The sequence below is a fragment of the Bemisia tabaci genome, unplaced genomic scaffold, assembly GCF_918797505.1.
Source record: "Bemisia tabaci unplaced genomic scaffold, PGI_BMITA_v3".
Lineage (NCBI taxonomy): Eukaryota > Metazoa > Arthropoda > Insecta > Hemiptera > Aleyrodidae > Bemisia > Bemisia tabaci.
In genome coordinates this window covers 1-18,768 of record NW_027311815.1, presented here as the reverse complement: position 1 = coordinate 18,768, position 18,768 = coordinate 1, and the positions used below count along the sequence as shown (strand labels likewise).

The 18,768-nt window shown below is 37.5% G+C and overlaps 1 protein-coding gene across 1 annotated transcript; it reads right to left on the bottom strand.

Annotated features, from left to right (window-relative positions):
- Window positions 1–394: 394 nt before the first annotated feature.
- Window positions 395–17,933, bottom strand: LOC140225964 (roquin-1-like). Its single transcript, XM_072306007.1, is given in 15 exon segments — window positions 395–517; window positions 2,136–2,222; window positions 3,251–3,352; window positions 4,286–4,355; window positions 5,104–5,239; window positions 6,790–6,971; window positions 7,431–7,498; window positions 11,196–11,289; window positions 12,959–13,154; window positions 13,157–13,307; window positions 13,606–14,009; window positions 15,115–15,345; window positions 16,621–16,804; window positions 17,721–17,797; window positions 17,800–17,933. Coding segments are annotated over 15 exon segments (2,187 nt in total). The 5' UTR covers window positions 17,882–17,933.
- Window positions 17,934–18,768: the final 835 nt, after the last annotated feature.

Sequence of the window (18,768 nt, the reverse complement as noted above, 5' to 3'; positions counted from 1 at the left end):
CACGTATTCCACACCGCCATTTTGGATCGAACATGTATCGAAGTGACCCAAACTCGGCGCATACCGGGCTCGGAACTCGTTGAGGAGCACATGGCACCAGCTCTCCCATTTACATTACAACTCTATGTACTCTATGGCGCCAGGTCGAGTCCTCCCTTGAGCCTAACCTAACTTTTGAGCCAAGTCGGGTACTCGATACTCGGCTCGAAATTTGAGTATTCGCACAGCCCTATCGATAACTCTCCTTTCATCCAAAAGTTTGCTCAACATTCTCTTTAAAAATAAGGTAGGGGTAGAAATTTTGAAATACCACAATCAGAAACTATGCTTGAGTAGTTTCATTTTCAAGAAGCAACCAAGAAGTGAAAAAAAGAAACTAATGACTTACAAGGTGCTACTTTTTTGTGGATGAAGGTTCCTGGTGCGTCCACTGTTTTTCCTGTTCCTCAAGTTCAAAAGCCCATCGAAGCTCTAGCTCCCTCATGTCATCTGCGATCCCTTTCTCATACGTATCTTCCTGTGAAATCAAACCAAAATCAGCCATTTGAGAAACAGATCAAAATACCTAGGTTGAACCGACTTCAGACTTCATTTAGTACGATTAGGAACTACAACTTCTGGCTCATCCGTAAAAGCACATATGTGCATAGGGTCATTATTAGTACATACGTTGTTTCTAAGCTGAGCTGGAGATTGTGGTTTCCTATTGCAAAATGTAGTCCTATTGAGGAGCTTTCCGGAAAAAGGGCACATGCCGAAAAAAACGCATTGTGAGAGAAAAGTATTTGAAGTTTTCATTCTTACTTTCAGGGCACTGATGATGACATACATCCGAACTGGGGCACTCATACCCTAGAATGAATAACGACCACTAGTAAAACTTTTTTCAGTGTTGTGGAGGGACTTTTTTAAAATTTTCCGTTATGTGCCCTTTTTCCGGAAATGGTGGTTTTTTTTTGGAAATTTTCTGGTGGTTATAGGTTTTGGCTTTTAAAGCTGAATTTTCGAGACTTTAACTAGTTTCTAAACAAGAACAAATGCTTCCGATTAATTAATAAATAATAATTTCGATTGCGAAGCGCGGGTGGATCATCTTCGATCAATATTAATAAAAAAGACAACGAAACAAGCAAAAAACTCAAAAAATTCAAACTCACAAGAGACCATTAAAAATTGAATTACTTATAATTACAAAAATTCACGTGCGACCGGTGCAACGCGTTGACAATCACTGCAACTGGATGATATTGCATTGATTCAGTGCGATGCATCTGTAGTGAGGGATTCTCATCAGTACCCATCACCTGCCTGCCTGCCTGCGCGCTATCTCCTCAACGTCGCGGCAACCGTATCCAGAGGCAAATAGATGAAATACGCCTGTGACCCCTGACTTAGCCTCACAAAACTAGGTCTCTGAGCTTCAAAAATTGATTAATTAAGCTTAAATTCGGGACATTGGTACATGAGGATGCGAAGAATCCATTTCTGCCATTTCCAGAAAAAGGCACATACGCGTATGTGCCCTTCTTCCGGAATGCTCCTTAATTCTTGACACCGCACCTAAATACTCATAACTACGCTCTCTTCAAATTCAGTCTCATCAGTCGGAGATGGGTAAAATTTCTTTGATCAATAAAATTACTAGGTGTGCTGGGCATTTTTTCAAACTGCTTCAATTCTTTTGAAGGAAGAAAGTGGGGGGGGGGGGGGGGGGGGAGGAACCAGGTTTATCTTGAGTGTAACAAAATCCAAAATTGAGAGAGTTCCACTCTGGCCATACAAATGATCTTACTTAACAGAGAGGAGCTTAAAAGGAGCATATTTTACGATTTAATGTAAGTTCAATTGTGTATTTGATTGCTTATTTTCTATCAATAGGTACTAAGTTTATTTGGTTCACTTTAAAATTGATAAAGTTATGAAGGTTTGGAAAAAAGAATCCTCTACCGTTTTTAGCACGGATTTTTTTTCCTGGAAAAAGCTCTTACGGCACTTTTCCCCCAATTTAATGGACTGAATAAACTTAGAAATACTGTTCAGGTGTCATCTGATTGCAAGCTGACGTAAGTGTTGGTAGTCTCTTAATCTATTTTACAAGGAGAATACGCTCTAGGATGAAAGAGCAGAATACTTACATCGTCCCTGAGAAAATTTGAAGGGGATATAGCATTTTCCTGCCAAGCATGACTAGTAAAGCCACAAGCACTTGATACGTACTTGTTCTGAAAATAAAAAGTCGAGCGGTTTATAATTGAAAATTTTTTTCGGGGATGAATGCAGAAAAAAGCTTTGGACGCTAAAGTGTCCCTGAAGTTTGTAAAATACCAAAAAAGGATGAGAAAAATTCTGCTTTCATCAGATAAAATGGATGTTTGCATAACCCCATTAATGTTTTAGTTTCAGTTTCTTCGGAAAATACATAGTTTTCTGCACGAAGGAAGGTAACTCCCTTCCAAGGTTGCAAAATTACCTCAAAGAATTCAATTTTTTACAAGAATACATCTGTGCAATTTCTCTTCAAATTTTTTCTGATTTTTGCATGAGATCTGAAGATAAATCGGTGGAATTTTTGGTTAGAAATGCCCAAGATTCCCCTGATAAAAATGGAATTTGCGAGGGGAACTTTGGCAACACTGAAAGGTTGTTCTGTTCTTTCATGAGGGAGATGAGGAAATGTTTCTATCAATGCACTAGTTAACAAACGGCTCTTAAGGGTTTTAATGTGTTGTTATCAAAATCAATCTGAGAAAATCTTCAAGAAAATGGGCATTACATCGGCCAGCGGGCTGTTTGTTGAAATTGATAGACAACGCGATAGACGAAGAAGACTTAGGGAGTATGGAGCAATCCTGTTGGTTGAAATGGGTGGTCCTTATAGACTAAGGGGTTAAATGATAGACAAACTATCGGGTCTCTTGTGGGTTGCCGTTAGTTTGTCTATTACCTGTGTCTTTTGTCCATTACAACCACCCGCTTCCACCGATAGGATCCCTCCATATCCTTTCCGTTTTCTTTGTCTATTGCTATGTCTATCAGTTTCAACAATCAGCCCGCAGGCCTCATAGCAGAAAATTTTAAGAGGGCATATTTGAAATTTTTGTCGACTAAAAAAATCTTTCTCAGAAATGGGCAAAAGTTAAAAATACATAGCAATCCAAACAGATATGCGCATTAAAATTATTGTACTTTTTGCTAGCTTGGTCTTTCCCTTACTCTGGAAGAAAGTTTTGTACATGACGTAAAAACTCACCAGTCTTAATTCTTTCTCTTTTTCCTTGATTCCTTGTTCAATTAATTGAAGCTCTTGATTGAGCGTCTCTCGATCATTCATGGCTCCTCCTTGTGTAGCTAGCTGCAATTGTTTCAAAATTTGTCAGTTAATGATAAATTGATTCATTCCTAGATAATGGATCATTGTGAGCCCAGCTTTCACTGATTCAACACAGTGGAGAATTTGCATGTAAATGTTTTATTGCTTCATCCGAAAGTGCTTAAAGAGCTGAGATCACAGTATTTTATATAATTTTTTTCTGTTATGGGAAATGGTATAAAAATAGATTTAAAAGTGAGAAAATGCACCGCCTAGTGACGTCATCTGGCAGCATTTCCCATTTAAACACATGTATTTTAGCAGATTAGATAATTTTATCATATCTTCTCCCATAATTGTTCAATTAATGAACCAAGGGTATTCTCGTGTTCAGTTCACCCAGTAGCTTCCACTTAAACACGAAATTCATCAAATTTCAGACACCTGCAAATTATCTGTTGATGGGCTTCAGAGAATGATACTCCGATACTTTCTTACCAGCATTCAGATTCAAATTACGAACGGGAAAAGTCACTCGAAAATTGTTTGCGCTGTCTCTAATGGCATCAGCTGAAGTTGCTGAGTCGACACACTTCTCTTAAAATTCTTTGACTCTTTCCAGTCACCGTATATGCCCTGACTTTCTAGGTTCCTTAAACTGTTAGAAACCCTAAAAATGCCATGGTGCCAAGAACAGAGTCACGATGGTTTTGCGAGAAAATTCATGAAAAAGCCCTCTGCAATGGTGCCAAGAACAGGATCAGGGGTCACGATGGTTTTGCAAGAAAATGCATGAAAAAGCCCTCTGCAGAGCTCTATTGACAGGGAAACCCTCATAAAATACAGAGCAATACTTTTTTTGTACTTTGATACTCCACAGACATATTTTAAGGAAAGAAATCCTTTTCTTCAGGGCGTAATAATTGGAATATCTTAAAGTTGAGCTTTGGAAAGCAAGAGATTCAACACACTTACTTTTAAATCTGTGATCATTTTTTCTAGGTTGCGGAGCTGATTCTTGACTTTCTGTGATTCGACTCTCAAACTGAAACACAAAATAAGTTGATCAAAACTAAGACACAGTATACTATTGACATTGCGTATCATTTTTATGAGCAAGGTCTGGAGATCGTCCTTTGACATGCACTCACCATTTGATAACAGTTCTATATTGTGTGTGGTTTGGAAAAAGGAGGTGATCATAAACCAATATTTCAATGGTGGAACTACAGAAATGCGTACCTCCATTTTGGTCAAACTCTCTGCTCCTATTTTAATTTTTAAAAATGACCAAACCAAGGTTATGACTTGTAATTTTTACAGAATATTCCTCAACTAAAGAAGGTAATTTTTTTTTCTTCTAAAAAGCATCATTTTGTGGTTTTCTTCTTTGAAAAGAAAGTGACAGGCAGTCAGCAATGCTGCAAACTGTGATACACATTTCTGTAGTTTCTAAATTGATTTAATGCACAGTATAAATGTTAAAAAAAAAAAAAAAAAAAAAATAGAGGAAACAAAGCTCTTCCTACCAGGCCAGATCATTCCGAAATAGATTGTTTGTCAATACACAGAGGCAGTTACAAAACCAGTAAATTGAATCTAGAAACTGAAATCTTTAGAAATAATATCTAAATTTTACTATCTATCTTCAGTTCAAATTTGTCATGAAACTGCAAATAACTGTAGAGTAAGCTTTTTTTTCATTGAATTTTATAATAGTGATCTTGTAAATATAACATGCCATATGGGATACAAACTGAAAAAAAGATTGCATGCAATGAATGAAAACTTACTCTTTGGGCAAATTATCTTGTACGTTTCCTATGAATAGATGAGGAGCGTCAAAAATTGGGTGATGTCCTATTGTGATGTAACTTTCAGCAACTCCTCCTGGTGGTGGTGGAAGGATGTGCGCAGCAGCTGGCAAACCTGATGAAAATAAACATGAACTTGAGATGAATTTTTGCTTGCGTGATACTTTTTAATTTCGTTCCTGCCTCAAACTAAACCTTACTACACCTGCATTGAGAGTGATAGGCTATGACTGCGTCAAGAATTTGCAGCAAGTTATATCTGACGTCTTTCTGTCACAACATGTGGCTAGAGCTCTGAGTTTTTAGGCACGAAATCCTCACTTTCAGGCACACTTAGTATTTTACGCCCGGTGAAATTGGAACACTATGTGCATGGAGTATATTTTAAGGAAGAACGCCGTATAAACATTCGAGAGTTGCCAAATTTCTTTCAAAAAAGTTTTTGTTTTTTAGAAAATCTATGAATATTTTTCTTTAAATTTTTAGAATATATAGGTAAAATTGCGAACTAAATTATCTGAAAAATTGAGAGGAAAATATTCATAAATTTACCAGGAAATTCGTATTTTATCAAAGGAAATTTGGCAACTCCTGAAGGTTCATACGGCTTTTTTCCTTAACACGGCAGCATATAGGCTGAACAAATACACATACTGAAGAATACACAAAAGCAGGTACTACTATTGGCAATGGAAAAAATTTCTATCACACATTCAAAGGGAAAACTAGCGGGTTTCAATAATTTCTCCATTTTCCAATTCTCTGACTTTCTAACAAAACTTCCGCCTAAATTTTCCCTTTCCATGGTGCTGACTTTTGCAAACGCTTCTTGCAAAATTCCCTGACTTTTCCAGGTTGCTATAAATTCCCTAGCTTTCTAGGTTTTCCAGACTGTTGGAACCCTGTGATCGGACATCATTTCTTGAAAATTTTATGACTTTTTTCTTCTCTGCGTTTAAAATATTGACTCCACAAGAAACTCCTTGAGAAATTCAAGGAAACACTTAATTTGCTTTTCAACATGAAACTTTTATTAGAATGGTAATATTGAAATGCGGTAACAAAGGAATTTTAAATAGCAGCATGGGTGTGTTTTAAGGAATTAAACTGTTGACATATATCTTGGTTTTCCAAAAAATGTTGGAGAGCAAAGCCATATTTTGTTCCAAGGCAACACTCGCAACATGTTGGGAAAACAAGCAAAAATTGCATTTTTTTCGAAGTTGTTTTGTGTTGTGGGGGCAGGGCTTATTTTTGTGAGCAAAATTTGGGAACCCCTACAGCAACATTGTTGTACAACAACTGCAACGTGCTCAGAGGCAAGTTGTTTTTATTTTGTTGCCCAAGCCAACGCTGTTTTCTAAACTAAAATTGGAATTAGCTTTCTAATTTGTTGTTCAGAATCACGCAAAAGAAACAAGAAAAAAAAACAGAAACAATTTGATGTTTCGAACAAAATACAACTCAACTAAGTAAATTTCGTTTTTGTGGAAGGTCTTCTTTGGTGAATTTTTTGTGATCTTTGAGCCTCTTCGAGAAAAATCTTTGATGATTTTTGCACCTTTTTCAGTCCTCACTAGACTTTGTTTTGGTTTCTGAAAGACAAACTTTTTTAATCCCATTGCTTCACTTTCTATTGAATAATGCATCGAACAAAGTTCTTACCGTGGGGAGGATTGAAATACCAAGATGCAACAGGACTCCTCAGTCCTTGTGTTGAACCCGTAGCAGTATCCGACATGCTATGAAATGACTGTGTTGGATTCACCGAACGCGAGATCGGCCCATACTTGCTTACAATCGGAGGATCAAACGGCACAAACTCATCGTCACCACCTGAAGTTGTACTGCAAGAGATGAAATGCTAATTAGAATGCAATATTTTAAGGACAGATAGGTTTTAATTCCCTTAAGAAATACCATTGTCGGTTGTGCTATGTGAGAGAGTTTCCATCAAAAAAAGTAAAAAATGCGTGAAATTTCAAGAGTAATTGAGTCTTCTTCATTTATTTTCATATTCGTCTGATAAAAGTTTGCTCCGACTTTTGCAGACAAAGAGTGCTCCCTGATAAATTTTAGGAAGCTATTTCTTTTCAAAGGCGCTTCACAAGAAAATGTTTAAAACAAGAATTACTGCCTATGATAAGGGATGCTACAGTAAAAACTGAGGAAATTTGTGTGAATTGATTTTTCCACATTCAAAGTCTTCAGTGAGGGAAAAATGTTCCATTCTTAATTTTTTCTGATCTTTCAATAGTTCCAAAGAGACAAGGAAAAAAGATCAATAAATGAGATAATTTTTTTACCGGTAATACAGGTGTCGTGCGGATGAGAAAGTCCAGTAAAATCTTGTGTGGAGTATATTGGGACTCTCCTGGTAAAGAGAAAAAAAAATGAGTAAAATACTGAAATATTATTGCGACGACTTTTGATTTAAAAAAAATAAAATGAAGTTTTCCAAATTGGGAAGTCTGAGTATGAGCCTTTGAACCCTTCTTCAATACTGTGAAAGTTTCGAAGGAGTAGAAGTTTTGAGGAATTGGGTAATGACAGGCATATCAATTGCATTACAAAGCGTTTGTCAGCATGTTCATTCGTCATTCATTGATACAAAACAAAAAGAACAAAACAACAATCCAGAATCGTCATCTATTTTTGTGGTTCACTGCAAAAAAGTTACACTTTATCTTTTCATATCTCTGTCACAACTTTCAATTTGGTTACATTCACTCTGAGTGCTTAAACACATTCATGATGTGACGAATGGATTTTAAAACTACTGCTGATTCAACTGATTATTTTTCAAGTGCGTGAAACTCTGCTTAAAAATGATTTAAAATTACTTCATCTACATTTGGAGATAAACTGTTCACTGACAGGTTGTGTCTGTCGCGTCTGAAGACCCATTAAATTTTCAGAGGAGACCTTTTGCACCTGTAGAGGAACAAAAATAAAAGCAGAATGATTAGTTAATTCATTTCCATTTGATTCTTGCATACACAATTTTCATTCATGTTTTTGGTTAGGCTTTTGTATTATTTTTCACATGCTCCTTAGTGACTGTTATATACCCGGTGGTTGAGTAAAAATGCCAGATAAACATTCCAGGGTTGCCAAATTTTCCCGGATAAAAAATGAATTTTTGAGAAAAATATATTTTTTCTTGAAATCAGATATTTTAGATTGAATTGCAAAAAAATCGTCTGGAAAATCGGCAGAAAAAAATTAACTAATTTTCCGGAAAATTGTGTGCTATCATAGGAAAATTTAGCAACATCTACAGACTCATATGGCGTTCTTCCTTACAGGGTTGCCACAGAATTTAGAAAAATGAAATTCCCATGACACATTTTTTGTGAAATTCTCTGACAAATGAAGATGTGACGGATGGCAGAGTTCAGAGGGCATAATTGAAAATAGTTTTCAGGCAAAATTTGTTGTTAAAAACCTCAAACCCTTATCTAGAAAGCAAATGAAGGGGATTTAACAAATTTTCCCTGACATTTTTATTGTTTCCCGGTTTTCCCTGACTTTTTAAATTCCTGATATTTCCCGGTTTTTCCTGACTGTGGCAACCCTGTCCTTCGCACGGTAGTATAATGGATGCTCTATGGCGAATGAACAGAAAGCTACTGAGCAGCACTCTGTCCAATGTTCAGTCAAACTTCTTCCAATTTCAGGCTTTCCGAAGAGATTTTAACTTTTTAGAAAAAAAATCTATTTCTTAAAGAATCTTTCTCCGAAAAAACTTAATTAATTTTACATTTACTGGCAAAGGATTATTCTACTGGAGCAAACAGAAGCAGAAATATATCAACCTTAGCTGGCGTTGGTGAGCTGGACATGACTGGTTTTGTCCGAGTAAGTTGCTGGCGAGCGTGTTCGATTGGTAAGTGCTCCGTTAATGGAGCTGGTGTTCCATAGTCCACACGGGGCAGGTATACTTGCTCCCTGGCTGACTGCTCACACACCACACTGTGGGGGTCACACTATGACTGCAAAATAGAACATTTCCTTCATAGCTGAAGTTTTAAAAACATGACAAAATCAAGGGCTATTCCTCATCTAACAAGATAATGAAAGAGAAATGAAACCCAAACAGTTAGAGAAAAAGATATACTATCGACTGCGATCTATAATTTTAGAAAATAAAACATGATAAATAATTGAACCCATTATTTTTCAAATCACAAAAGCACCAATCTCTATGTTGGTGGCAGAGAGATTGTTTTTTCTGGTGTAATCATCCATGTCTGATTTGAAAAGAGCCCTCTAAGAAAACACAATTTTTTTGGAATTCAAAGATTGTCAACAAAGCCAAGCCAAGCCAATAAAACGATTTGTCTTGTTTTTGTTGCATTCGTAAGTTTGGCACTTGGGTGATTTCGAAAATAATCGGTTTAATTAACATAAGCAAACAATTGTTCAGAAACAAAGCGTTTCAATACACAGAAAAGAAAGTATAATAATTTCAACTATGTTCCTAGCTGATACCGGCTAGAAGTATGGTCAAGTCAATCACATTTAAGGCTGATTGAACCATACCTTTGTCTTGCACAACCACACTTCTTACTGGTGCTAACATCAGCCTGTAATCAAGTCAATGTTAACTTTTTTTCCAGCGCAGAACCACATAAAAATTATTGTGCATCAATGGTTCAAGCATCTCAAAGATACCTCTCTTGATGGGGTATTTTTCCAGTGATGAAGATTGCAAGCAGAAAATAAAAGTTGTCTATTCTAAATAAAACACTATTCTTAATGTATGATACAAAACAGCTATTTTCCATTTTTAATCAATGCGTTATCAATGTTTTGAACTTTGAAGCATTTTTAATGGCTTACTGTTAGATTAGCTCTTTGACGTTGCAGTAGAAACAATTTAAAATTGCTTCTGATAGGATGGTGGTGATTTTTTCTGAACTCTTTTGAATTCAGTAAAATAAATTATTGAGTAATTATAGAACCATACCTGTAAACTTCTGATAAGTATGAGGGAAGTTGATCCGAAGGTGGAGGATTATTCATAACAAAATTAGTCCCTTCATTCCTTATCATACCTCCCACTGTAACAAATTGGAATAAGAGGAAGGTTTTAATGCCAGAGGTAATAAGGCAAAATGAAAACTTTTAATCTATTAAGATTTATTTTGGACGTTTTCTCTTGATAAAGTAATTTGGGGGGCCAGAAACATCGACAATGCAACCAGCAAGTCGCATTGGTCATGTGCAAAAGTAGGAGGGCTGGCTTGCACCAGCAAGAAAATTTGCCATTTCTTGAAGAATTGTAGCAATTTTTACAAGAAAGAAAGAAAGAAAGAAAGAGAGGAAAAAAATCATCACTTTGAACAATTGGGGGGGGGGGGGACTGGGCTTTTGAAAAGGGAAAGCCCATCAAAAAATGAGAAGGTTAAAATTTAACTAAATTCCTGGAGTTGGGTATCGGTTAAAAAATACAAAAAAAAAAAAATTCCGATTGATATTGGGCCCTGTCCACATGAGCGTCGTTCGAGGAACTTATTCGACAAACTGCTCAGTTCCCGGAACTTGTTCCTTAAAATGAGGCATGCTGTCCACACAAGTTCGCCCGAACTGGAACCGGAACTTCAATTAAACTATACAATTACTGCAAAATAATAGCTTATTACGGCCGCCAAAGTAACAAAAATAAATGTCAAAACATGTAAAGGACGTAAAAAACAAAAACAAACAAATTCACAACAAAAGAAACATATGTAGAAGCTCGGAGTATGGAGGAAGTTCCAGGTTTTGGAGGAATAAGTTCCTGGAACTAAGTTCTGCGAACCGCGCTCGTGTGGATAAGGCCTCAGAATTATTAAAAATTCTCAAGAATAAAATTGATACTCTTTGAATCCCTTTCTCTTTCTTTATTCCGAACAGTATTTCTAAGAAGAAAATACTTTCTAAGAAATACTGATCTACTAGGTTATTTTTAGGAAAGTTTTGAGGGCAAAGATTAGAGTCATTTGGTGAACATTCTACCACAAAAATACTAAAAATCAAAAGTTAAAAAATATTTTCTTTCATACTAAGTTTCCGAGTCACCTTACCTTCATTACTAAAAGAGAAATTATTAATACCAAAGTCTTCATCTTTAGCGCCCCCAGAGCTTCGTAGAATGGTTTTTTGTGTTTTGTCCTATACCTGTTGAAAAAAAGAGCAAAATATCAATACTGCGCTCATACTTCGATAACTATTTAAAGTAGCAAGGATCCTAAATATTTGAACGAACCAAAGTCAAAGGATAATACATTGGGATTATGCATTTTAAGTGACTTTTTGACCCCCTCTATCAAATTACATGAGATTAGCCTACCTCCATTCCCTCAATGCTTCAACACATAACTGAGAGTGCTGAAAAAAAGCTGAAAAAAAAACCCCATTTTCATTGAAAAAGGTTATTTGCTCTTGAGAAAAAGGCTTGTAGGTAAGAATAACTAATATTATCGTATTATTATACAATGGACCACTGGACAAGGTCCGAACTAGAAAAGAACGTTGTTGAAGAAAATTCACTTATATTTTTCAAATCTTACGCAGAAAACAATGCATAAAACGGAAATTTTTTCAATCGACTCCTGAACAAGATATCAACAAATATTTTAAACACAGACCAAATGGAAGTAACATTAAACGAATGACTTCATTGGTATTTTTGCTTTTTGACAAATATTGATTGTAAACGCTGCTTTCTTGTTTAGAAGTTGATTTCCAAATTCATCGTTGTGTGATTAATTTTCCTCCTGAAATTTCGAAGAAATATGTTGCCCAAAGCTATTTATCATACCTTGGCTAGGGACCTATTTCGTGCCCTGTCTTTACTAAAATGAACAAAACTGCTTGCAACTTGTTTTATTGGGATACTGGCAAGTGTTTTTAATCATTAAATAAATTTCTAATTTTTTAACCTGACTTGACCTAACTGACTTCACTGATTTAATCCAAAGCATTTCCATCCACACTCTAAGGTTCCTTCCCACCGAGTCACATCTTTTTTTCTCTTTATCTTTTATCAGGGTTGCCACAGAATTTAGAAAATGAAATTCCCTGACATTTCCCTGATTTCCCTGACACATTTTGGTGGAATTCCCTGACAATTGAAGATGTGACGGATGGTTAAGAAGGCATAACTGGAAATAGTTTTTGGGCAAAATTTGTCGTTTGAAACCTCAAGCCCATTAAATTTTCCGTAACATTTTTGTCATTTTTCCTGACATTTCCCGGTTTTCCCTGACTTCTTAAAAGTCCCTGACTGTCAACACCTTCTCATATTTTTCCCTCATATTTTAAAATTTTCATTTAACTCTCACTAGTCTTATTTGGGATGGTTGGATCCAGTCCACTTTTTAACTTTTAGTCTTTATTCTCCAACCATCTTCAATAAACACCAATAAATTTAATTACTAGACTTGCAGCTGATACCTACATAGACTATAGCCAACCAATCACGCGTAGGCTTGTTGTCTCACTACCCGTGACGTCAGCAAGACTATAGTCGTGCCATTCTCTCTCTTTTACGGTGCTTCTTGTATGACTTCTGACTTTCTACCTTTGTGAAACTGTGATTTCTTTAAAAAAAGTTTTTCAATACAAGTTAAATCAAGAACTCACGAGTTTTTCCTCAACACTTATCCCTCGACAGTTTGTTGAATCTGACGCAAAATCAACTGGTGCCGAAGCAATTTTAGTAAAAACTCTTTTATTCCGACACTGACATTTCCTGGTTTTCCTGACTGTGGCAACCCTACTTTATTCAATATGACAACTACAAGCGTATTGAGCTATTGTCACATAAACATGAAATTTCACTCACTTGTCAAGCTCATCCTCTGAGTGCGCAAACGTACAGTTATCGCCTCTCGGACATGAGCCACGAAGGGATAGATCCCGACACAGGCTCACTTTGTACTTGCCGGCGTGAACAGCTGCTGGCGAGGCCTGCTGCTCATTTGCCTTCCGGTTTCCGTGGTTACGAACAAATTCCGACAGCCCGGCTACGACGCCAGCGTGCTTTCCAGAGCACTGCACAGCACGCTCCATTCACAAGAGTTGTTCTCAGGGCTAGGGTCAAGGGATGCCAAAACTTGAAGATGCGGCCGCAGGGAAGATAAGTTCCCTGGGTCACCTGTTCGTTGCAGCGCAATTATCAGCTCTTGAACCGACTGAAACCAAAATGAAAGAAGTGTTGATACATAGACATTGCTGGAGGTTTTTTTTTTTTTCTCAGAAATAGATATACAAGGCGATTAAAATTGAGATACCAGTGCACTTTAGGATGTATGATCAGTTTATATTTGCAAGGTAAAAAAAGTTATGCAATCTTAGCAAAATTAGATTGCTCTTTGTACCTTTTTGCAAAATTCAATTCAATTAATGTAGTGCATACTTCAGGAGGGGGGGGGGGACGTAATCCCACTTTAGGAACTTGGAAGATTTCCATTAAAAAGTAAGAAAAAGTACCTGGACAAATGACTGAGGAGACTGAAGTTTATCAATGATGCTCTGCATATGGGATTTGTGCGCCGCATCGCCGTACAGTAAAGCTGACCACTGGTCCGGGGCAATTCGAAGGCCAGCTTCGGTGGCGATCTCCACAATTTGAGCATCGTGCTCCCGCCGCAGAGCGTCATAAGTCCGGAACTCATCTTTGAGCTGCATGAGGGAGGAATCCCCATCGCGTTTCGAGACCTTGAAGCAAGATGCTCGGTACAGTAGTTGCACCACATGCCCAATCGATGTTTTGGAGGCTTGCGGAAAATGGGGCTCCAGTCTTTGCACGACGAACATCACTAGGACCTTCCGTGAGAGTGCTGAGCCATCTTCCAGTGCAAGTAGGACTAAACGCAGCACTTCTTCTTGCATTGCTGCAAAATTGAATAAAGAAAAAAAAAAGGAAAATTTTAGTCCTTATTCGAAGGGAAACTGTAGCTCGAGAGCTGAAAATCTATACCGGTATTTATTGATATTTAAAATGTGATTTAGGAAATATTAAATTCATCAGGTCTCTTGAAAATAGTCACTCGACTGAAACACTACCCACTTTGTCACCTTATGAGCATTTATAATTTGGTAATTTTAAAAACCTTATTCTGCTAAACTGCCATGCTAAGGAAGAACGTTGTATGAACGTTTGAGTTGCCAAATTTCCTTCGATAATATGTTTATTTTTAAGGAAAACTATGAATACTTTTTCTTGAAATTTTCAGGGGCTTAAGGTGAAAATGCGAAGAAAATAATCTGAAAAATTGGAAGGAAAATATTCATAAGTTTACCAGGAAGTTCGTGTTTTGTCAAAGGAAATTTGGCAACACCTGAAGGTTCATATGGCGTTTTTCCTAAGCACGGCAGTATAGCTATCATTCTTGTTCTCACTTTAAAAATTACTTTCTTCCTGAATTATTTTCAATGAAGATGTTTTTTGGGCTTGAAAGGAAAGTAATTTGCAGTAAAAAGCCTTCACATCCATGCATCTTTCCAGTGGGTTTAAAAGGTTAGTCAATATACTGCTTGTGAACAGAAATGAAGTAATGGAAATAGAGCTTTTCACTGTAATGGACTTGTAATTTTTAAATAAATGAGCTTAGAAATTAGTAAAAAATGAATGATCAGCATAAAGAAAACCTTGCACACCTTATATGAAAAGAGTTAAGTCATTTTATTTCATGTTTCGACATAAGTTTTTAACAAACCACAATTGTTCCCATTTCCAATTCCTTAAGAGAGAAAAACCTTGTAAGTGATGACAATACAATACAGTGATCCCAAGCATGCTGATATATCCGTGCCGTGTGGACTTTCCCTATACCAGCACTGACCGCATACAGACCAAAATTATATGGGAAAACATTTGCCCATCTTAAGAAGCCCATATGCGTGACGTCACAGAATGACAGTGCATACGATGCACTGGAGGACACCAATACAATAACGCTCAACATAACAATGCCAAGAGTAAGAGGGAATACACACCTGGTCCAAGGAACTGGCATCCTCTGGCTCTGACAGCCGCCCACAAATTAGCTGACAGCTGCTGCGGATTTTGATGCTGTAAGATGAGGTCTGTAACTGAGCGTTCTCCAATCGAGCGTGCTGCCCGCAATGCCCTGACACGCCCATCTTGCAACAAGAGCTGACAGCTGATGAGAGCAACCAGCTTCCGCTGCATTGGTCGAGAGAGCGTCCCACAAGTAGTGTTGTTCCCTGCGAAAAGAAATTTAGAGTAGGTAATTGCTTGACGATTACAGAGAGGTGTATTTTATTTTTATAAGAACAGAGATATCAAATGAATGGGTCAAACGTTGTAACAGTATTTGTTGTACATGAATCTTACTCTATAGTGTAAACTCATAAGGGTGCCGTTTCACGCTGAGGGTGTCACGCTAAGAATGTCACAAACCGGTTTCTCCTTCACTCCCACTCCCTTCCAGCCGCGCACGCTCACATGCTTCCTGCCATCTCCAAACTGGGTTTTCCCCAACTCTTAATGTTCTTAATGATCTAACAATATCTCCACATTAGAGAAGCGAAGCGCCTCTGGGAGGTTGGGCCGCAGCCCCCTAGTTGTATATAAATGGGTAAAGAGCAAAAAATCGTATCTGCATTGTAGTGTCTCATGATTTTAGCTCCCTTTTATTTTTTCGAAGAGAAGCAAGCCAACTATGTAGCTTGAACTTTAAACAGAATATTCTACTGGCAGGGAAGAAAATTGAGGAAGTTTTCAAAAAAGTATGTTCAGTAATTTTCCAGACAAAATGCAGGATGACAGGAAGTCTGCAACATTGCAAACGTAGATAAGTACTTGGTTTCACACTTCGTCCATCAGTATGCTCTTAAAATGTATTTTCCTTCTATGACTGTATTGGACTTCATTGGATTTTCCGTCAAACCACAGATAAATTTGTTTCAAAACACAAGGGTCGAATGTTGCGACAGTGGTCTTTCATTCCAAGAGAGGCTTGTGGTGTGGATAACATACACCTATCATCACTACCAATTATTTACAAAGAGCAAAGAAAGGTGAAACGTTGCTCTACTTAGAGACTATACACAAACTGAAAAACATTCCTCTTCTGGCAGAAGGGTGTAAATGCTTTTTAAGAGTATAAAATGCCATGCTTTCTGGAGTTGACTTTGAAATAGAGTTATGCCTCCTTGTTAGAAACTACTTGAAATCCTTGATGAAATGTTACAAAAAAGTACAAAAGAATATTTCCAGGTCCATGAAATGTTGGATCCGCAATTTTTTTTGGATCACATGAGGCTGTTAGGAGCCCCTCATTTCTTTTTATTAATTCGTTTAGAAATTTTTCTGATGTAAAATTTTAGTTTTCAATATGTTTTGTATACTTCATTATAGTCAATGCATTGCAGTAAATAGGTTAGCAAGATTTTCGCGGGCACTTGCTGGGCCCATAAAAGAAGTAATAATTTCCTGATTAAGACAGACATTTTCGGAAAAATAAAAAAAATTCATACCATAACAGAATGGTTTCAAATAAACTGCCAACTCCTCCACACATTTTTTGGCTGCAAGATAGTACTTTAGATCCTCTCCAGATAATTTCTTTACGCATGGATCACATTCTGAGATGTCAGCACCACCCAGTTGCAGAATTGCAGTGTTGACGGGTAAGTCTTCGATGTTGGCGTTGACAGCAATCTGAATGGATAGAACAACAGGAACACATTAGATTTTCGAAAAGATAATTGATAGTCTTCTTTTACTACCATTTCTTGCATTCACCAGAGGAAATGCTAATTCCTCATTATTCCTAATTATTATATCAATCTTTGATTAAAATTATATCCTTGATTATGAAAGTTATTTTGAAGGCAAGTATTCAAAAGGAGCTACGTGACATGGATTTGGAACAAAGAAAACTAGGTTCAAAGTTTTGTCCCTCTGTACTGTCATGCTAAGGATAAACGCTGTAAGAGCCTTCAGATGCTGCTAAATTTCCTTCAACAATTTAAAATTTTCAGATGAATTTATGAGAATTCCTCTTCCTATTTTTCACAGAATTTCGTTCCTTGTTTGATCTGAGATAACTGAGATTTTCAAGGAAAATTATGCAAAACTTCCTTCAAAAATAAATATTTTTCGAGAGGAAATTTGGCTTTATTCAAGTGCTCATTCGGCGTTTTCCTTTAGCACAGCAGCGTAGGACTCACTGTGTCTCTTTATATATATGTATATATATAAAGTCGCTCCCACAACAAACTCTGGCGTTCTGCGACACCCAAATGCCACATACGCCTGTCCTCCCAGAGGTTATCGCGCAACTGACACCGCAACATCTCTTCGTCCATGTCCTTCCACCAACCCTTTTCGAGACGTCTCTGTAGCCTCTTCCCAGATGGTACCCAATCCATAATTTGTTTGGGCAACCTTTCCTCCGACAATCTTTGCACATGTCCATACCAGCATAACTGCCTGGACACGGGGCATGAAGGACTCATTACAAGAAAGAAAAAACTTCAGGCCAAATTTTCATCTTGGGTGTCACAAATATATTAATTTACAATAATGCACGAGGGAGCATGGGACAAGAGATTGAGGACAGTTGGTAATTCACCTGATCGAACGGACACTGCTTGCGGTGCAGGTTGGTGAGGCATGTTCGGCAGATGGTATGGGAGCATGCCAAATTGAGGGTGGGCGGTTTTGGGCATCAAATTCATGACAGCAGACGGGACAAGACAGAAATTCGGTCCACTGCGGCGCCTGGATGGGCATTCTCAGCAAGAGATCATATTAAGTCAACCCAGGAGTCTTGCCTAGAGAGCAGAACAGAAGCAAAAATTATAAATATAAATTAGAAGATCCAAAAATGGCAGGATGTAAGTCGAGTTTACTTAATGTGTGGGTGCAGAGTTGAGCTATATCATTACAAAAGCATTTATTAACATAATACAACCGCTCTATTGGACTGTAATTAACAATAAGGAACCACTATTTCAAGCTTGGGGTAACCTAGAATCAAAGCAGGTACTTGCGTCATCAAGAATGGACTATCCCCTCATCCGCATCGTTTAAAATTACAAGTGTGTAAATGGGCAATGCCACTGCTGTTAGTTACCTTTTCCTGGAACATTAGTCAATTTCCTAAACTTGAATTGATTCAATCAGCATTTTGGTGCTCTGATGTTTGGATTTTCAGAGATTTGGCAACGTTTCATTGGTAGGTTTTTGAGAAATTTACCTCTAAAATCCCTCCAACGCTCTGCTTATAGATGTGTTTTTGCGCGCTCCAGCTTCAATGCGCGTTACCCATTAGAAAATGGATAGTTCATTTATGGATTGGTTGATCACTTCTCCGTGTAGGACCCTAATATGAGTACCCACTAACATTCGAGGTTACCCTAGGAACCATTATTTCTGGCTCATTTCAGCAACCAAATACGTGCTTTTTGTTTGCCTACTCAGATAGGGATCTGCCAGAGAAGTATGTCCTCGATGCGACTTATGGTACAATTGTAACCAGTGTTTCAAAAGAAGAGCAGTACCATAATAAATTAGTAACTCACGGACACTTCTGTGGACGTCGCCTCGAAGGAGACCCTCTCTTGTAACCTTGTACAAGCCATTGCATTGAACGGAGGGGGACAAATCTCCATACAGAG